Source organism: Temnothorax curvispinosus, unplaced genomic scaffold, assembly GCF_003070985.1.
Source record: "Temnothorax curvispinosus isolate PA1 unplaced genomic scaffold, ASM307098v1 QBEX01010053.1, whole genome shotgun sequence".
Taxonomy (NCBI): Eukaryota; Metazoa; Arthropoda; class Insecta; order Hymenoptera; family Formicidae; genus Temnothorax; species Temnothorax curvispinosus.
The window spans coordinates 1231669-1247198 of record NW_020219833.1 but is presented as its reverse complement, the minus strand read 5'-3'; the positions used below and the strand labels follow the sequence as shown (position 1 = coordinate 1247198).

General features: G+C 35.7%; 1 protein-coding gene across 3 annotated transcripts in view; it reads right to left on the bottom strand.

Moving 5' to 3' along the window:
* Positions 1-3041: 3041 nt before the first annotated feature.
* Positions 3042-15530, bottom strand: part of LOC112459695 (glutaredoxin domain-containing cysteine-rich protein CG31559-like) — a 25379-nt gene continuing 12890 nt past the window's right edge. For all 3 annotated transcript variants that reach the window (XM_025023949.1, XM_025023948.1, XM_025023950.1), the window contains 3 exons: positions 9104-9337; positions 5677-5742; positions 3042-3444 (listed from right to left, as the gene is read on the bottom strand). In XM_025023949.1, the coding sequence (XP_024879717.1) occupies positions 3271-3444; positions 5677-5742; positions 9104-9337 (474 nt within the window). In that variant the 3' untranslated portion in view covers positions 3042-3270. The remainder of the gene's footprint in view (positions 3445-5676; positions 5743-9103; positions 9338-15530) is intronic.

Below are 15530 nucleotides of genomic sequence, written 5' to 3'. Positions count from 1 at the left end.
TGTTTATTATGAATAGAAATTGTGATAAAGAGCGTTTTTTGACACGAATTCGCGTGAGAAAATTTCGATCATAGTTCGTACATCAACAATTATTAGGGCTAACCGGATGAGGTCCCGATCATTATTTATTAAGGATGCTATAAGAAAGATTTTCTTATTTTTGTCTAATGAGGCTCTTGTGTAAGAATTTGATACGAATGTTTTAACTTTATAAATATATTTTTTTCATAAATATATTTACGAACACAAAATTTCGTAATGAGCCGACACTGGTTTCTGACATTCATCCGACATTAAGAAATATTATATCATATATCTAATTCAAAATTTTATTACTCTTTTTAAACTGAATTTGTTTCTTAAGATAATTTTTGAAAAATTATATATTTGCGCTGGTTATGACATATGTAGACTATATAACACTTACTACATTAAATTAAGAAGTAGTCTACCACGTAAGGCAGTTGACTCACGATCCAGAGGTCCCGAGTTCGAATCCCACCAGGTAAGTGTTTTTTTCAAATACGAGAAAATATTTATAATCATAGACTGCATCTTAAGAAACAAATTTAGTTAAAAAATAGTAATAATATTTTTTTTGGGGTGTACCAGCATTCTGTTAGAAAATGTAAGGCGCAACAAGGGGTAGTCACAAGGCCCTGATAAAGAAAACATGATCAAGTAATTTTAATTCTCAACGTTACATTTACGATCGGAACCTAACAAGGACTACCTGATGAGCTCCTAATCAGGCGTTAGGGCATGCTTATTAGGTCCCCATTAGGGCCTATCCAAAATTTCTGCTCGGGAAGTCATTATTGATTTATTATAACATTATAATTAACGTAGCCACTCGTATTTTACAGGTAATACATGGATTTTAATACAATGGCTAATGGCTATAAAAATGAATTCGAGAAATAAATTCGCATTTTATCAAAAATGTTGTAATAACATAAAATTAAAATAAACGCTTTGTAATATGCATGAAAAAATAAACTTTTAAAAATATTGAAAATTATATAACACAAATATTAATTTTTTGTTGTGCAAAAATTTACTGATTGCTATTTTAACATTGCCATTGTACGTACCGAAATGTCGATTATAAATATCTTATAGCTGAAAAAACTTAAACTACAATATCTATAATTATAAGAGGTAATCCTGCTCTAAATATAAATTCCGTAACTTTTGTATATTTTTATATGTTTATCGCACGACAAGATGCACCCATGTACATCAATTTCTGGTAAAAGAGTATGCAGCTAGCGAACAGCGATCGATTTAAATTGTCTGTATACCCATTTCCACTACAGTCTCTTCGACACATATAGGTATGTACATGGAATAGCGCTCAGTATCAGTAAATACATATATCACACAAACCTACTTTCACGGTTTTAATTTTTGATGCTCATACAAAATAAATTTCTCTTCGCGGTAATGTGATTTGAAATAACACTGTTTTTTGAAACTGGGAAATTCAACGACCACGAGTAAAAGAAGTAGGCGACATTTTTATCCGTAGAGTAACATTTTAAAATGTTTTAAAGTTGTGAAAAAAAAAGAAATTAATTCGAAAAATTTTACGTAAAATTTAAAACTCATTTTTGCACAGAACGAATTACCATTTTTTCTAATTACTCTCGAGATGAGATCCAAACCAGTCACTTTCTTGATGTAGATATCTTCAGGAACAGCAGTGGCGGTATCGATTTAACTTGTTGCACGTGTAAATAAAGATAAGTAATCCGATGTCACGTTTGGCCGCTTTTAACGTATTATATAGTAGTTCACGTTGAATTACGAGACAGTGTATTATCGGGAAATTGAAATTGCCATAATAAGCATGTTTCTCTGGAGAAAGTAGAGAATAAGTACGCTATATAGGCTGATATAACTGCATTTTAATATCACAAATAAAAAATAATTATATAGTTGAGCTAGTGATTTCGATTTCGATGTCAGGAAGTAAAAATACTTATGAACGTAAATGACATTACGCGCGAATCGTGTAATGGTTGCTTTTACTTTAATATTACTTTGTAATTATTGTATTAATACAAATAAATATTTGTGAATAGGTACGAGAGGCGATTATACCGAATTTTCACAGTAATATCCGCCTTGCTCCACTTCTCTGAAGCATCTTGACTTACTTTACCGTGTAATTGGGCTGTAAATAATTAAATGTGATAGAGCATAAAGCGCGCCGTTCCGATTGATTCTTTCCCCTCAAAACGTGAGAACGCTTTTCTCCGCACGCTTGACAGAACAAAATGTCGTACTATAGAAGTAACGTTACCATCGTGCAAACGGGCTTTCGGATATCTCTCTATCTTACATTCTTCTTTCTAAATGAATGAAATAATAGTGTTTCAAGTACGCTATTTTGTCTCACTTAGCATCTGATCTGCAAGTATAAATAATCAATTCATTTGTTGTTTTATATGCTTTTAGAAAGAATTCATGTATTTCTTCTGATAAAGTGAAACTAACAAGTGAAGATTGTACGGAAAGAACGATGTATGTGAGAGTATATTAAACTTTAAAGGTTTGATCGCGCTTGTATTGTTAGTTTTACTATTGTCATTAATTTCTATATACGTGTGAGGAAATAAGCATTCTAAGAAAAGTCAGGTAGTGATCCTTTCTTATTATTAAAAGACGTTTCCTTTCATGCTATATTTAACAATGTCAAATGCGGAGGAAACAACAGCGCGGCAGCTGTGTTTTGTGCCTTTTTAATTAGTTCATGGACAAAGTGAAAGTACGTTTGTTATTCTAGATTCTAGATCAGTCGGTCTACTCTAGTTACCATGACAATCGTTGGGATGCTCGTTGCAGGACGACTAATCCTGCGACTTTGTTGAAATTACCCTGCATGCGAACAAACGACGCAAAATATATGGTGGGGAATTGTAGTATAAACTTTATTTCCAGAGCACATACGAGGAGGAACTTTTATAGGAAAATTCGGAGGCAACTCTTTCGGATTTAAGGATGAGGGTTTCAGTGAGATACACAAAATTACAAAACTTTACACAAAGTTTTATTAACCGATATCTTACAACATGCGACAGCGCGGCTACGCGATTAGTTAGTGTCTGTATGCGTTTCGTGTATGTCCTTTGCTTAAAGCATAGCATAAAATATACTCTTCGTAGCACCTTAAATAGAGATATAAGTTAGTAGACGGTCGTTAAGATTAAGAGAAATGATTTGAGCAGATGTACGTGGATCCCCCCCCTCTCGCGGAATCCTCCTTCAGCAATGCGGGCAACGTATCATACCAAAAATGTCACACTTGGCGCACTTTAAGGCGACGAATTCCACGGTGAACTCGTTACGATGTACGGATCTCTTGCTGCCGTGACAGATGGGACATAGCAGCCGCTGGAATCCGCCGCAGTAGGTACAAACGGTGCATGCATCCTTGCACTGAAACGCAAACGTTGAATTAAGCGCATTATAAAACTAATGATAACTAATTGTTCGTTGCAGCAGTTAGCACATATTTTAGCGCAGTGGCTTCTAGAGAAGCACCACACGCCGGGAAATTTTTCACTGGCGTATTAGAGTAGTGTATCATACGTCCATTCGTCTGTTTGTGCTCGTATGAAAAATAAATCAGCAAATAGCGACCGTAATCTGATTCATTGAATTGGAAGCAACCGTATCTTCCTTTACCGCATGCTTGCAAATTACGTTGACTTTTACTAATATATAAATCCGATTATATAAAATGGAAGTGATCTGAGCTTGTGGTAAAATAGATTAAAAGTATCCTTAACTAATTTTAAGTTTATCTTCGCTGTGGCGAAGAGAACTTTATTCCCGAGGAATTTAAATTCAAATCATAGTTGTCATAAAGTTACTTCTATTGTGAACTATAATTCCAGACAAATATTACTCCAGGCGTATATAATATTAAAAAACAAGGCAAATACTTTGTAGAGCATTATTTTTTATTAGATGAGTTTTTGGTTTCTTAATTATCTTTCTTTAAAGTCTTCTATGAAGTATATATTAAATTTACATATTGAACTTGAAAATACTGATATGGTCTCATAATATAAATTTTAGCAATAAATTGGATAAAGTGACAACGATGTTTGGACAGACCTTCCATCGAACCTTATTTGACGTTACGAAACTAGTTTTTACTTTCACTTTTACTTGTTACTAACGAGTCTAATACCTGAAATGTAAATCGACTTTATAGAGTACGTAACGAGTTTGGATTAATGACTACCTCATGGGTGAATATCAAACTTGTATCTAAATATCCACTAAGCGCGGTGCATTTGAGACTGACATATATATATAGAAAAAAAAAAAACTAATTTGTGCTATATAAATTGATTAACGTATCATTAATCCTTTCACTTGCTTATAATATGTATTAATATAAATTTAGTTTCAAAATTAAGAAATTGTATTGTATTGTTAATACTTTGCGTTTTTAAAAATATTTTATTTTGTCAACTTTCGATACATATACACCCTAATTTGAATCTTTTATGATCTTATTGCTATACATTATACACAAAATTATATTGTATTAAAAAATTAATTTATATTAATAAAATTAAATAAATTATGTAAATAAAATTATTACATATGGATATGAATTCGAAGAGTGTATACGTGCAAGATATATGATTGGTATGCGACACAGAAATAACAATGGCCGCATAGATGTAAACGACCTTTAGTTGCAGCAAGGTAAACCTGAATTGCACGACAAAATTTATGATCACGATGGAAAAAGAGGTGGGCGGTTAGACGGAAAGAGAAAGAACGAGAGAGAGAGAGAGAGAGAAAGAGAGAAGCACGTATTTCAGATAAAAGTGAAAGGACCGTACAACCTTGCGTTCACAACTACTTGTCTTGTTTATACGTTTCATCACAGTCCGCTGTTCTCCCTGTCTACCTTAGATAGCTGATTCTGCGTGGAAATAAACGCGTCGCGGGCGTATTACGCGACCATGCGAATCATTCGAATCCCGATGATAGTCTTACGCGTAACAAATCCCGGGTAGAATAAAGAATATCGAATCTTTTTCATTCCTGTTCTGAATATCAGTTATTTTTATTACTTACTTGGAAGCTTCGAATTTAAAATACATAAGCTAAAAATATTGTCTTGTTACATAAAGTTGTTTCATAAAGTTATGGAATGCTATTTTTTCCAATGATGATGTAATTAATTCGAGTCTAGAATTGTTACGAAGGTATATAATTAGACTTCGATAATATTACGTACATTTGACGTCAGAAACTAAGAATTCAATGAGTAATTTAAATTTAAAATGTAGGCGGAAGTTATGTACAACATTTCTACGCTTCGAACGGTTTTAACTCGATACGCCAAGTTTACGAAACATCACGCGAGTTTATTAACTATAATGCGCGTTACGGCTTCTAGTTATTAAAATTAGTGTAATTTCTTATGCAGTCGTGCGGATTTGAAATTGTCACAACGTATAAGAAGAATGCACTGGGCATGTTGAGAGCAATGTCAATCGATAAACTCCGACGAGAGATTATTAATTCCACGCTTTCGCCGGGCGAATTTAACACAACCGTGTTAAAGTACACCTCGGGGGCAAAGAGGATATTACGGATATGCGCTAGGATTTTCTATCGTGCTCGACAAAATCAGCTTACCTGGTAAGGTTCCAGTATGCGGCGCAGTTCTCCCGACTCGTTAAGTCGTTCGACGGTGTCGACACCCTGTAACGAGAAAAACAAAAAATTGTGAAACGCAGGCATTTAATAGCACGACATTTAAACCGAGTTCGAGTTGTTCGACGCTTTCTTTCCGCCTCGTTCATTTCGTCTGTCGCTAACACTAACGACTACGCCATAAACAGAAATTCTCGCCGGTATGTCGCATATGCGCGTACGTCAAAAGTTCTCTGTCGAACAGAGACGGAAATCGCGGTGCGTGTTTCGAGGGAGACGCGGCGATGTAACATTCTTGGTCTGTCGTCGAGGAATGCGGCAGAATAGCGAAAGAATTTTATTGTGAATTTTATTCCCTTCCCCCGGTGTTCCTCGCGTATATATAATACGGCTATGCGCAGCCACGCGGTAATGGCCGTATCATACATTTTCATGCCGCTGTTAATGAGGCTTTTAATGAAGGCACGCGATAACTTTACAAGTTTACAAGTTTGACGCGCCGCTGATTTATTCAAGGAGGAAATTTCGCTCTTTCGTCCCGAAAGATAATCTTTCCAACCATTGAACATCCTGGGAGTCAGTTAATTGTATCACGACACACGTATTTTAGCGAATAATTTACAATTAGGTATAGAATGTGTGTATTACGCGTTTGTAAATATACGAGTGAGTGAAACGATGCGACATTTCAAAGATGCTTGTCAGTGCGCATCTTGTAATCTCGTGTCTGATGTAACGTAATAGGGAGTTTTATTGCGATTGTAGTTGCGACGATGTACTCCTTTCACTACGTGCCGTGTAAACTGCCAAAAGATGTCGTACGAAGATGTGGGCAAGGGTGAGAAAATGAGATAATATACAAATTGATGGCAAATGGACGACGACGGGAACATTTCGAATGATGTTTCGTTGATTTTCGGCACCGATCGGTTATTTCGTACGAGATAATTGCATGACGCGGTCGGATTGGAATGCAGTTCGGGTAGCTTTACGTCTATACATACACTTGTGTGCTAGACACCAGCAACCGTAAGACGGTGTAACGCAGGCAATCGCACCTCGCGTTCTCTCCGGCGGCCTTGGATCAAATAGCTTGACATTTCACTTACGCATATATCTGTTCTCTCAACTATCGGTTGCTAGAAGTAACTCTTGAGAAACGGATACCACGGACGGAGGTGGAGAGAGAGAGAGAAAATCAAATAACAGCATAATCGTGTGTGTGTGACTCTTAAAGCTAAAAGCATGCTGTTTATCCAATATTTTTTTATTAGAAAGACTGATATTATAATAAGTTAATAAGTTTTCAAGAAGAATTCCTGAAGGAGAAAACTGTGATACAAGTACCTACTTAACATTTTCATATTATACCTATTTAATTAAAAAGACAGACATATATCTCTAATTATTATCTCTAATTAAGAAAATTATTTAAATAACATAATCAAGAATATCGTGTACGTCAAATAGATAAATTTTTATTTGCAAAAGCTCTCTGTTTAATTCTTTATATTGTATAATTTACAGTTTCAAGTTTCAAGTTTGTTACAATATAAAAACTCCTTTTACACGCTGTACAAAATTTTATTTCAACATATCCTAAAACCACACTCGAGATATGAGCAATTGACATTTTTATCGTGTATATTCATAATTTGATCGAAATATATCGCTGTGACTTCATCATCTCGGAAAAAGTACGCGAATATAGCTGAAGCTCATGATTACGAAGATCTTTACCGCATCGCAATAAAAGCGACATGCTCTTTTATGGAGGTATATAAAGGCATCTTACGTCGCACATGATACAAACTTGTATTACCTCCATCGTGAATGAGAGCAATTACGAACTATGTACAATGGGAACACATATGCTCGCGGTCGTTCCCAAGTGCTGTAATATTTAAGTGACCGCTGCGGTAATGATTGTTTGTTGTAGCTAATTCCCTAAATAGCTTATTCTCGCCGCGATTAAGTAATCTCTCAATTGTTACTCCAGTATCTAATTAGACGAATAATCATTACAAATTATAATCTAGTTATGTGAATCATATTTCTTTTCAAAATAAATATTTATTAAAATCAGCAGAATATATCGGCGGTTAATACATAAAAAATTACGAAAACTTGTATTTTTTTACGAAGAACCGATGCATTATACAAGGAATTCGATATTTCGTACGTTAAATAACTTCTTGTTGTCGTCTCTAACTTTTCTATTTCATTTTTCCATGTTTCAATAACAATTCTACTGGAGATGCAACGTAAGAAGATCTGTGTAACACGACACTCTAGAACACCTGAGAATTGTATGCTGAAACAGAATACTTTGCTATCTTCGCTATCGCATCTTGTCATTGTATATATGCGAGAGTATAGTTCCGAAGATATGTATGATAGAATTTCTTTAAAATAAAATATTTCTCATTTACTTCTCTTCGTTCAGTCATTCTTCGTATTATTCGTATGGTATAGCTAACCGTTGGATTTTATATGCTTCGTTTTTTTATTAATTAAGTACGGAAATAATAATTTCTATTATATGACAAATTTAAGTGTACTGTTCCCGTTATTGACTCATTTATTCGCATTATGCCCGCAGAACAGATGCAATTTAAAATTAAATTTTCGTTCGTACATTTATCGAATTTTCGCTCGACAGTTATCTTTGACATTTCACGTCATTCATCTCCCGACTTTCTCGATGTCGAATATCCCGAGTTGCATAATGCGTCATCGGCCTTGTACAAATTCTTCATAAAACGTAAGAGGATGGATTCGAAAGGATCATAGAGTATACGAATGCTAGTATGCGCAATATAACTTTTCTTATTAGAAGTTATTTTACCTGTGAAAGGGCTGAGAGACAGCGAGATCGATACTGCCGCTAAGAAGAAAATAACTTAGTTGACGAATGTCAAACGCAGATGACGGAACGTTCAACGCAACGCCAGCTGCTCACGTTTTATTATGTAATCTTTTGTATAAAGCGTTTACGTCCCGAATATTTAATTTTAAAATATAATTACGAAACACAATTTTCGATCTAAATCATACATCTTATTAGTGAAAATACTGCAGTAAATGATCAATTAATGCTGATATAATGCGCATTAATGTTCCAATTATGATTTTGTAAATGTAAATATAAGTATTTTTAAATCATAACGTTTTCAAAGCTACGACTCATAGCTTCATGCAATGGATTTATTAAATTATTTGCCCAACTTTCGATAACATCTTTCCATATTTAATTCCTACCTCAATTAACACTTCTAAATCGAAATCAAGTTCTATCTTCATTTCCGGTTTGATTAAATTGTTTAAATTATCAATTTTTTTTTATACTAATACTTTCCTTCCATTACTCAATTTTTTCAATAATTTTGAGTTAAAAATGCATACATACCCCAATATATTGTCCATCGACGAAGAGCTGTGGCAATGTTACGAATTCTGAATCGGTTCGTTCCTTTAGTTCGCTCTGTAATTCTGTGTCGCGGAATAAATCTGCTTCGTCGTACTTGACCATGTTCGTCCACAACATTTGCTTCATCTTCATACAATTGGTAAAGGTTTCTCTAACAATGCCCAGCGATGTTGTGTAAAGCACCACTTTGCCCTTTTCTCTTTCCACGTAAGCCTGAAATGGGACGTGGTATATGTTGTCAAAGAGGTTGTAATAGAATTCCAAACAATTCTTATTGTTAGATTAAACCAAATATTAAAATTCTATCCCAGATTGAGATCTTTACGATAGTAAGATGATTACTTCTATTACCTCACACTATGACATATTTCAGTATATGATTTATTAATATACAATGTACATGTATTTTTCGTCGACATACATATAATAGCTATAAAATGTGAGTCATAAAACAATCAAATATTGTTATTCCATCAATTTCCGGGAGGCAACTGAGGTTCTCTGTTACAAATAGGCAATATCGCTCATCTTAACGATATTGTGTACGAGTTTCATATCCTGTTGACACTTTTATACGTTATACTAATAAGCGAGATACTTCCTATTAAAAGCGCTATCCGCCAATGGTTAATAACTTCTCGAACTCATTCCCTGAACTCATTCCCTCATTGCTTTATTTTCAATAAATGCTATCGTATTTTGCAGATAGCAGTAACTTTAGTTACTGACCTATAATTTTAAATGTTGACTCGTACGATGATATCATAAGCGACAGAATGATAATAACATTGATGAATTAATAAAGTTCCGAAACTAATGACAAGCGCGAGACGTTTAACCTTTCCCTTTATCGGCGATCGATTTTTGAATAAGCACGGGGTGACAATTTTTGTACGGAATAAAGAGACTTCTCTCTTTATGGTTCGGCGATTCAATCACAAGTCGCTCGAACTTCGATTCTTGTTCAACAATGCATGCATTCATTGGCTGTTTCTTTACAATCGATTTCATTGGCACGTGCACAACTATATTGGACTATGTGCATCACTCGGTGCATCAATATGCTTGTACGGTTTACAAGAAAAGTTACCATCTGTATTATTTATATTGTACTATTTTTCAATATTTATGACAGCACAAAATGTAATATCGTCGAGTTAGTTATATTTGCAATAAAAAATGTAATACTGTGCGTATTAGAATTTCACTCATAAAAACCGCATTTCCGCAATGATTAAGTTAAATCTTCATTCACGTAAAAAAAATGTCACGTTCAAAATGACATAACGTATAAGTTTTCGTATATCAGAGACGGTTGCAATCTTAGCAATAATCTAGCTGCCTTTTGAATTGCCTGCTTCTTGTGCGCGCGCGTGTGTATAATACCTAATATACTTTTCCAACTAAATTATGTAATGTCGTTTAGGTAGTCCTCTCGAGATAGATGAAGATGGAGAAGGAGATAGCGGTAAATGGCAGGCGAGATAGAGAAAGGAAGGGGAAATGATTATGTTAAATTAGCTTTCACCGCGCAAAAGTGGCGAGGTAATTCAGTGTCGCGCGTAATGCCGACAACAATTCTTCATCTACAAAGCACTTTACCTAATTGCCATTTTTGGTATTTGCACTCACAATGCACGATTAGTAAAGTCATGCAAATATGAAAATATTCACGTCATTTAGTATTATCAAATATTATATAGAATAATCGATGCGTTTTAATATCACGTGTTGTTTATGATTTTGACTATAACTTGTACGAGTATATAAAATAAATTATATCGTATATCTATATATAAAAATAATTGTCTATCTTCATTGATGTTATTGTTCTCGCAAAAATTGCAAACTGCCATTTATTGCGGGTATAAAAGCGTACAACAAATAAAATGTCCTCGTGCTGTTAGAAGAATATTTGTTATCACGTCACAAATGTCCTTTTGCAGCGCGATTAAAACCTTTTACATTTATTTATTGGAAATCTCACTTTTATATATGTGACTGAAATGTCATTACAATTTTCCAAACTGTTTTTACAGTGAGATAGCTTTATGTGAAAACATCAATACGGTTGTGAATTTACCGAATTGCAGTAGTTCGTAACGTTCGCTGCGATATGAAGGAGAGTTTAAACACGCAATGATTAGTGGCGCCAACTGACTGGCATTTATTGGCGCCAGAAACCGACTGGCACACAAGTGTTTACACAGGGAGCTTTCCAGCAAGCGACACAAGTGTCGTTTTGTCTTTGTTACTCATTGCCAAAAAAGAAAGATAGAACGACGTCGTGTCGACTTGTGTCGCTTGCTGGAAAGCTCCCACAGTGATGCTGTTGGCGTATAATATGGAAAATATTTAACATTTATTAATTAAATGACATAGTAAATGACAGCAAGTATATATCCTCAAATTTTGAGGTTTTATGCTTTGGCCAATAAACCGCCAGTAAACGCCACATTACTAGCGCCAGTTTGTATCAAGTGTTTACACTTGCATTTTTACTGGCGCTAGTCGATTGGCGCCACTAATCATTGCGTGTGAAAAATTTTCGCTGCGATATGACCATTCCATGCGCGCATATGCGGAGCGATCGCGTCCGATCAGCATTATAGATCACCACGTGCTTGCCCGACACGACTGCTAATGAACGTACTTCAACGGGGAAACCAGACTCGTCATACCAGGTGCATGATCAGCACCATAAAAGCACATTATCATTGTGGAGGTATGCACGGCTAAGATCTCGGCTAACCATTACTAATTTTTTGCTAACCTACTTGTTCCTACCCGTTCGATACCCGTTACCCTGTACGCAAATGACACGTATAGTAATTGCCTTCGATCATAATTGTATATCATCTTAAAAAAGGCAGAGCCAATACAGCCACGTACACGCGAGCCAGATGGCCTAACAAAGTGCCGTGCTTCACATCATAAGCTATAAACTAATGGGAAGCAAACTTTTTGCGCATGTGTGTGCGTGTGTGTGTGTGCGGATGCGCGCGCGCACGTGGATTCTCGTACATTCTGATGAATATTAAATTAAAGCTATAATTAGAACTTATCACCGCTCAGAAAGAAATAAATTATGTACATATAATAAATCATAAAATCACAAATATATGTACATATATCAGTAACTCCTCATCTATTAGAATTAATGCCGTTTTACAAAGCAAAATGTTAAGTGGACGATGTGACGTGCGTATTTCATTGGTAATTGCCGTGCACGTACAACTCGAATCCCTATTGAATGCTTCTCAAAAAGTGAAGGCACGAATTGTAGTGACCTCGACTCAACGTGTCCTTTCTCTGATGACTATCAATGTCGCTGTACTGGATTTCATTTCCACACGTGAAAAAAATTGATAAGGTCATCTATTTTCGTGCTCTGTTCAGAAGTGTAGAAGATTGTATTATTTATCCTCCTTTTGGCTTAAATTACAAAGTACAAATATAAAGTATTGCTGGTTCTTAATTATATCTTTGTCTATTAGTAATTATGATCTTATCTTGTTATAAAGATGATTGGTCGTCAGTCACGGGCGTTTTAACGTTTTGACATTTTTCAGTCTACATGTGAAGTTTGAAGAAAACACAGCTTTCCTTACATGACCTACGAGAAAGGGACGCTTGCAAGAAAATAATTTATCCATCATAGTCTCCATCATAGTTTCTTGTAGGACGTGTGAAGCCGGCGCGGATCATACGACGTGAATAACTTTTTGCACGTCGCGATGATCCCACACAACATTATTCACGCTCCGTGATTCTTACGATCCAATAGAGATCTCTTCGGACAGTGCGGCATAACATAAAAGGCATGTTCCTGGCTTGCAAAATTGCATTGTATGGTATATTAGAATAGAATGTATATGAAAACGAAAGTTGTTAAAACTATTAATGCTACCATCAATCATTTCTATAATTGGATTGTCTAGAACATTTGTGCCGCATCTTGAGAAGTTGTTTGCCGAACTTAAAAAAGTAAGTATATGAAATCGTCGAATAATTAAAGATAGCATGAGTTTATGCAACAAAACGTGCATAAATATAAAAATATATATATATTTATATGTAACATTGCTTTTGTACGTTATTAAAAAATTGTCACTTCAATTTTTTAATGACATACAATATCTGTTAACAAATAAATTCTTTTGCAAAAATAAGTACACTTTCTCCTTTAATTTATTAAACTCTTTCTACTTTCCCTCTTATAATTTTACCTTAGTTTTTTTCTTATATTAATCTTGATACGTATCTTTTTTTAACATCTTTGATCACTGATCGGATGTAAATTAATCAACCCTTTTCATAATCTATAACTCTCAGAGTTCTCTTTCTGCTTTATCAAGTAATTAATCTTTACAGAGGAGAAATGTATATAGCTTTCATTTTTATTTTAGCTTTAAAACTGATTCAAACTGTATCAATCATGTACATGTTTCTCATATAATTAATTAAACGTCAATATACTGCAAAATATAATGCAAGCGTATAACTATAATATACGTGTAGCACGGGTAATTTAATGAGTCTGAATTTCATGGCGATATAATACAACGGCAGCGCCGGCAGCTCGGTACGCGTACTCAAATACAAGATAATTTCACGAGTGTTTAATGAAAGTTGCACCTGGCTGTTACATACGAAACGACGGTACGCTTTGAACTAGCGATTAATTGAGGTAGAATAACTCTAGCTGGTAATGCAGACAAATCGAGGCGCCAAAGAGACGATTTCTCCGTAACTGGGATAATGTTACGAGAGAACAGGTCGCCCACTGACCGGAATTTAGTGTGTTAACACTTTGCTGGCAGAACGCGTAAAACTGCGCTTTAGGGCATAACGTAAGTTAATTATTATTTGTATCTGTTAATATGTAAAACCTCTTCTTTATATAATGTTTCAAAAGTTTGAAAGTACGACAAAAGACAAGTTTACGTACTTTATAAGTTTAAAATATAAAAATTCACATAAATATAAAAGTTTACATACTTTAAAATATAAAATTTAAAGTATAAAAGTTTACATACTTTAAAATATAAAATGTAAAGTATAAAAGTTTACATACTTTAAAATACAAAAATTATATTAGCTTTATGAAAGCGTTTTTATTTGCGCGCGCAATTGGATCTTTCCGCTGTTGGCCGAAGTATCAGACCCCGTCTGCGAGGTGTGTTAAGATTTTTTCCCGATAAATGCAGACCGGATAATAAACTCTGCTCGTTAACGCGTGGCAACCTGCATCACGGACTAGAAATACGCATTATGAGGGGTGGTTAAACGAGCGTGAAATTAAGTTAACGAAGTCTCACGGCGGCGTCAAAATACTGATATAAATATGCGATACGAGACGTTTATTTTTCCCCATCTATTTAACATCCTCAGCTGTTTAACGTAAACATTTTCAGGTAATTGTCAGGCGTATTTTATGTCGACGAATTCAAGCCGATCATCTAATCCGTATATATACTTATATACCTGTCATATCAATGCGGCTCAGCACCAGTGACATAAATGACGACAGTGAGCGGCTAACGATTGCGGCGCAATCATTAGCCGGTTTAGTACCGATTCAATTCCTAGAGTGGGAGGTGTAATCGCGTAATGGAAGTCCGCTGCATGTATATACTCAGCTATTTCTATAATAATGATCTCTAAGTGCGCGATACGACTTTCACGGCGCACTCGTACGAGAATGAGATTCGAGCTCTCGAAGAGAAAGGGATATAACGGAAAGGGATACAAAACGAGTATGTAGAGTGTGCGCTTCATCGATAGGCAACGGAGACGCGGTGCGATCTCCTCAAGTTCTCACGTGCGGTCGCGCGATTGCACAAGACAATTGGCATGCTCGCGGAGACATCGCGATCAGTAATAACGCAACGTTCGAGTATTGACCACACGTTCGAGGCAAATGTGTAAAAAGGAGAAAGCGCTCGTGCACCTGCACCGCCTAAGCGTATCGCCGCCGGGTATCTGAGGTATATGATCCTGTCGGCGAAAGACAAACACTTTCACGCGTGTGCTTTAACGCGCACATAATGATGTGTCACGCTTGAAACGTACGACTTTAGGCCGCGTTCTATCTTGGGTGTCTCGTACTTTTTCCTTCCACTTTGATTACGTAATAGCGAGCCTCGCGAGCGGATGGCACGGATAATAAAAGTTACGCGGCTCCGATCGCGGCAGAATGTATGTAACGGCGCACGTGACTCCGCGCCGGGTAAAGAAAGAAATTTTTATCGTTCTTCGCGTTCGGTAGGTATTATTACGTCAACGCGATTTTAGCCCCGTCCTCCCCGCTTCGCATGACACAAGCACCGAAGAAAGAACAGCCTCCCTCGTCGCACGTGTGTGTGTGTGTGTGTGTGTGTGTGTGTGTGTGTGTGTGTGTGTG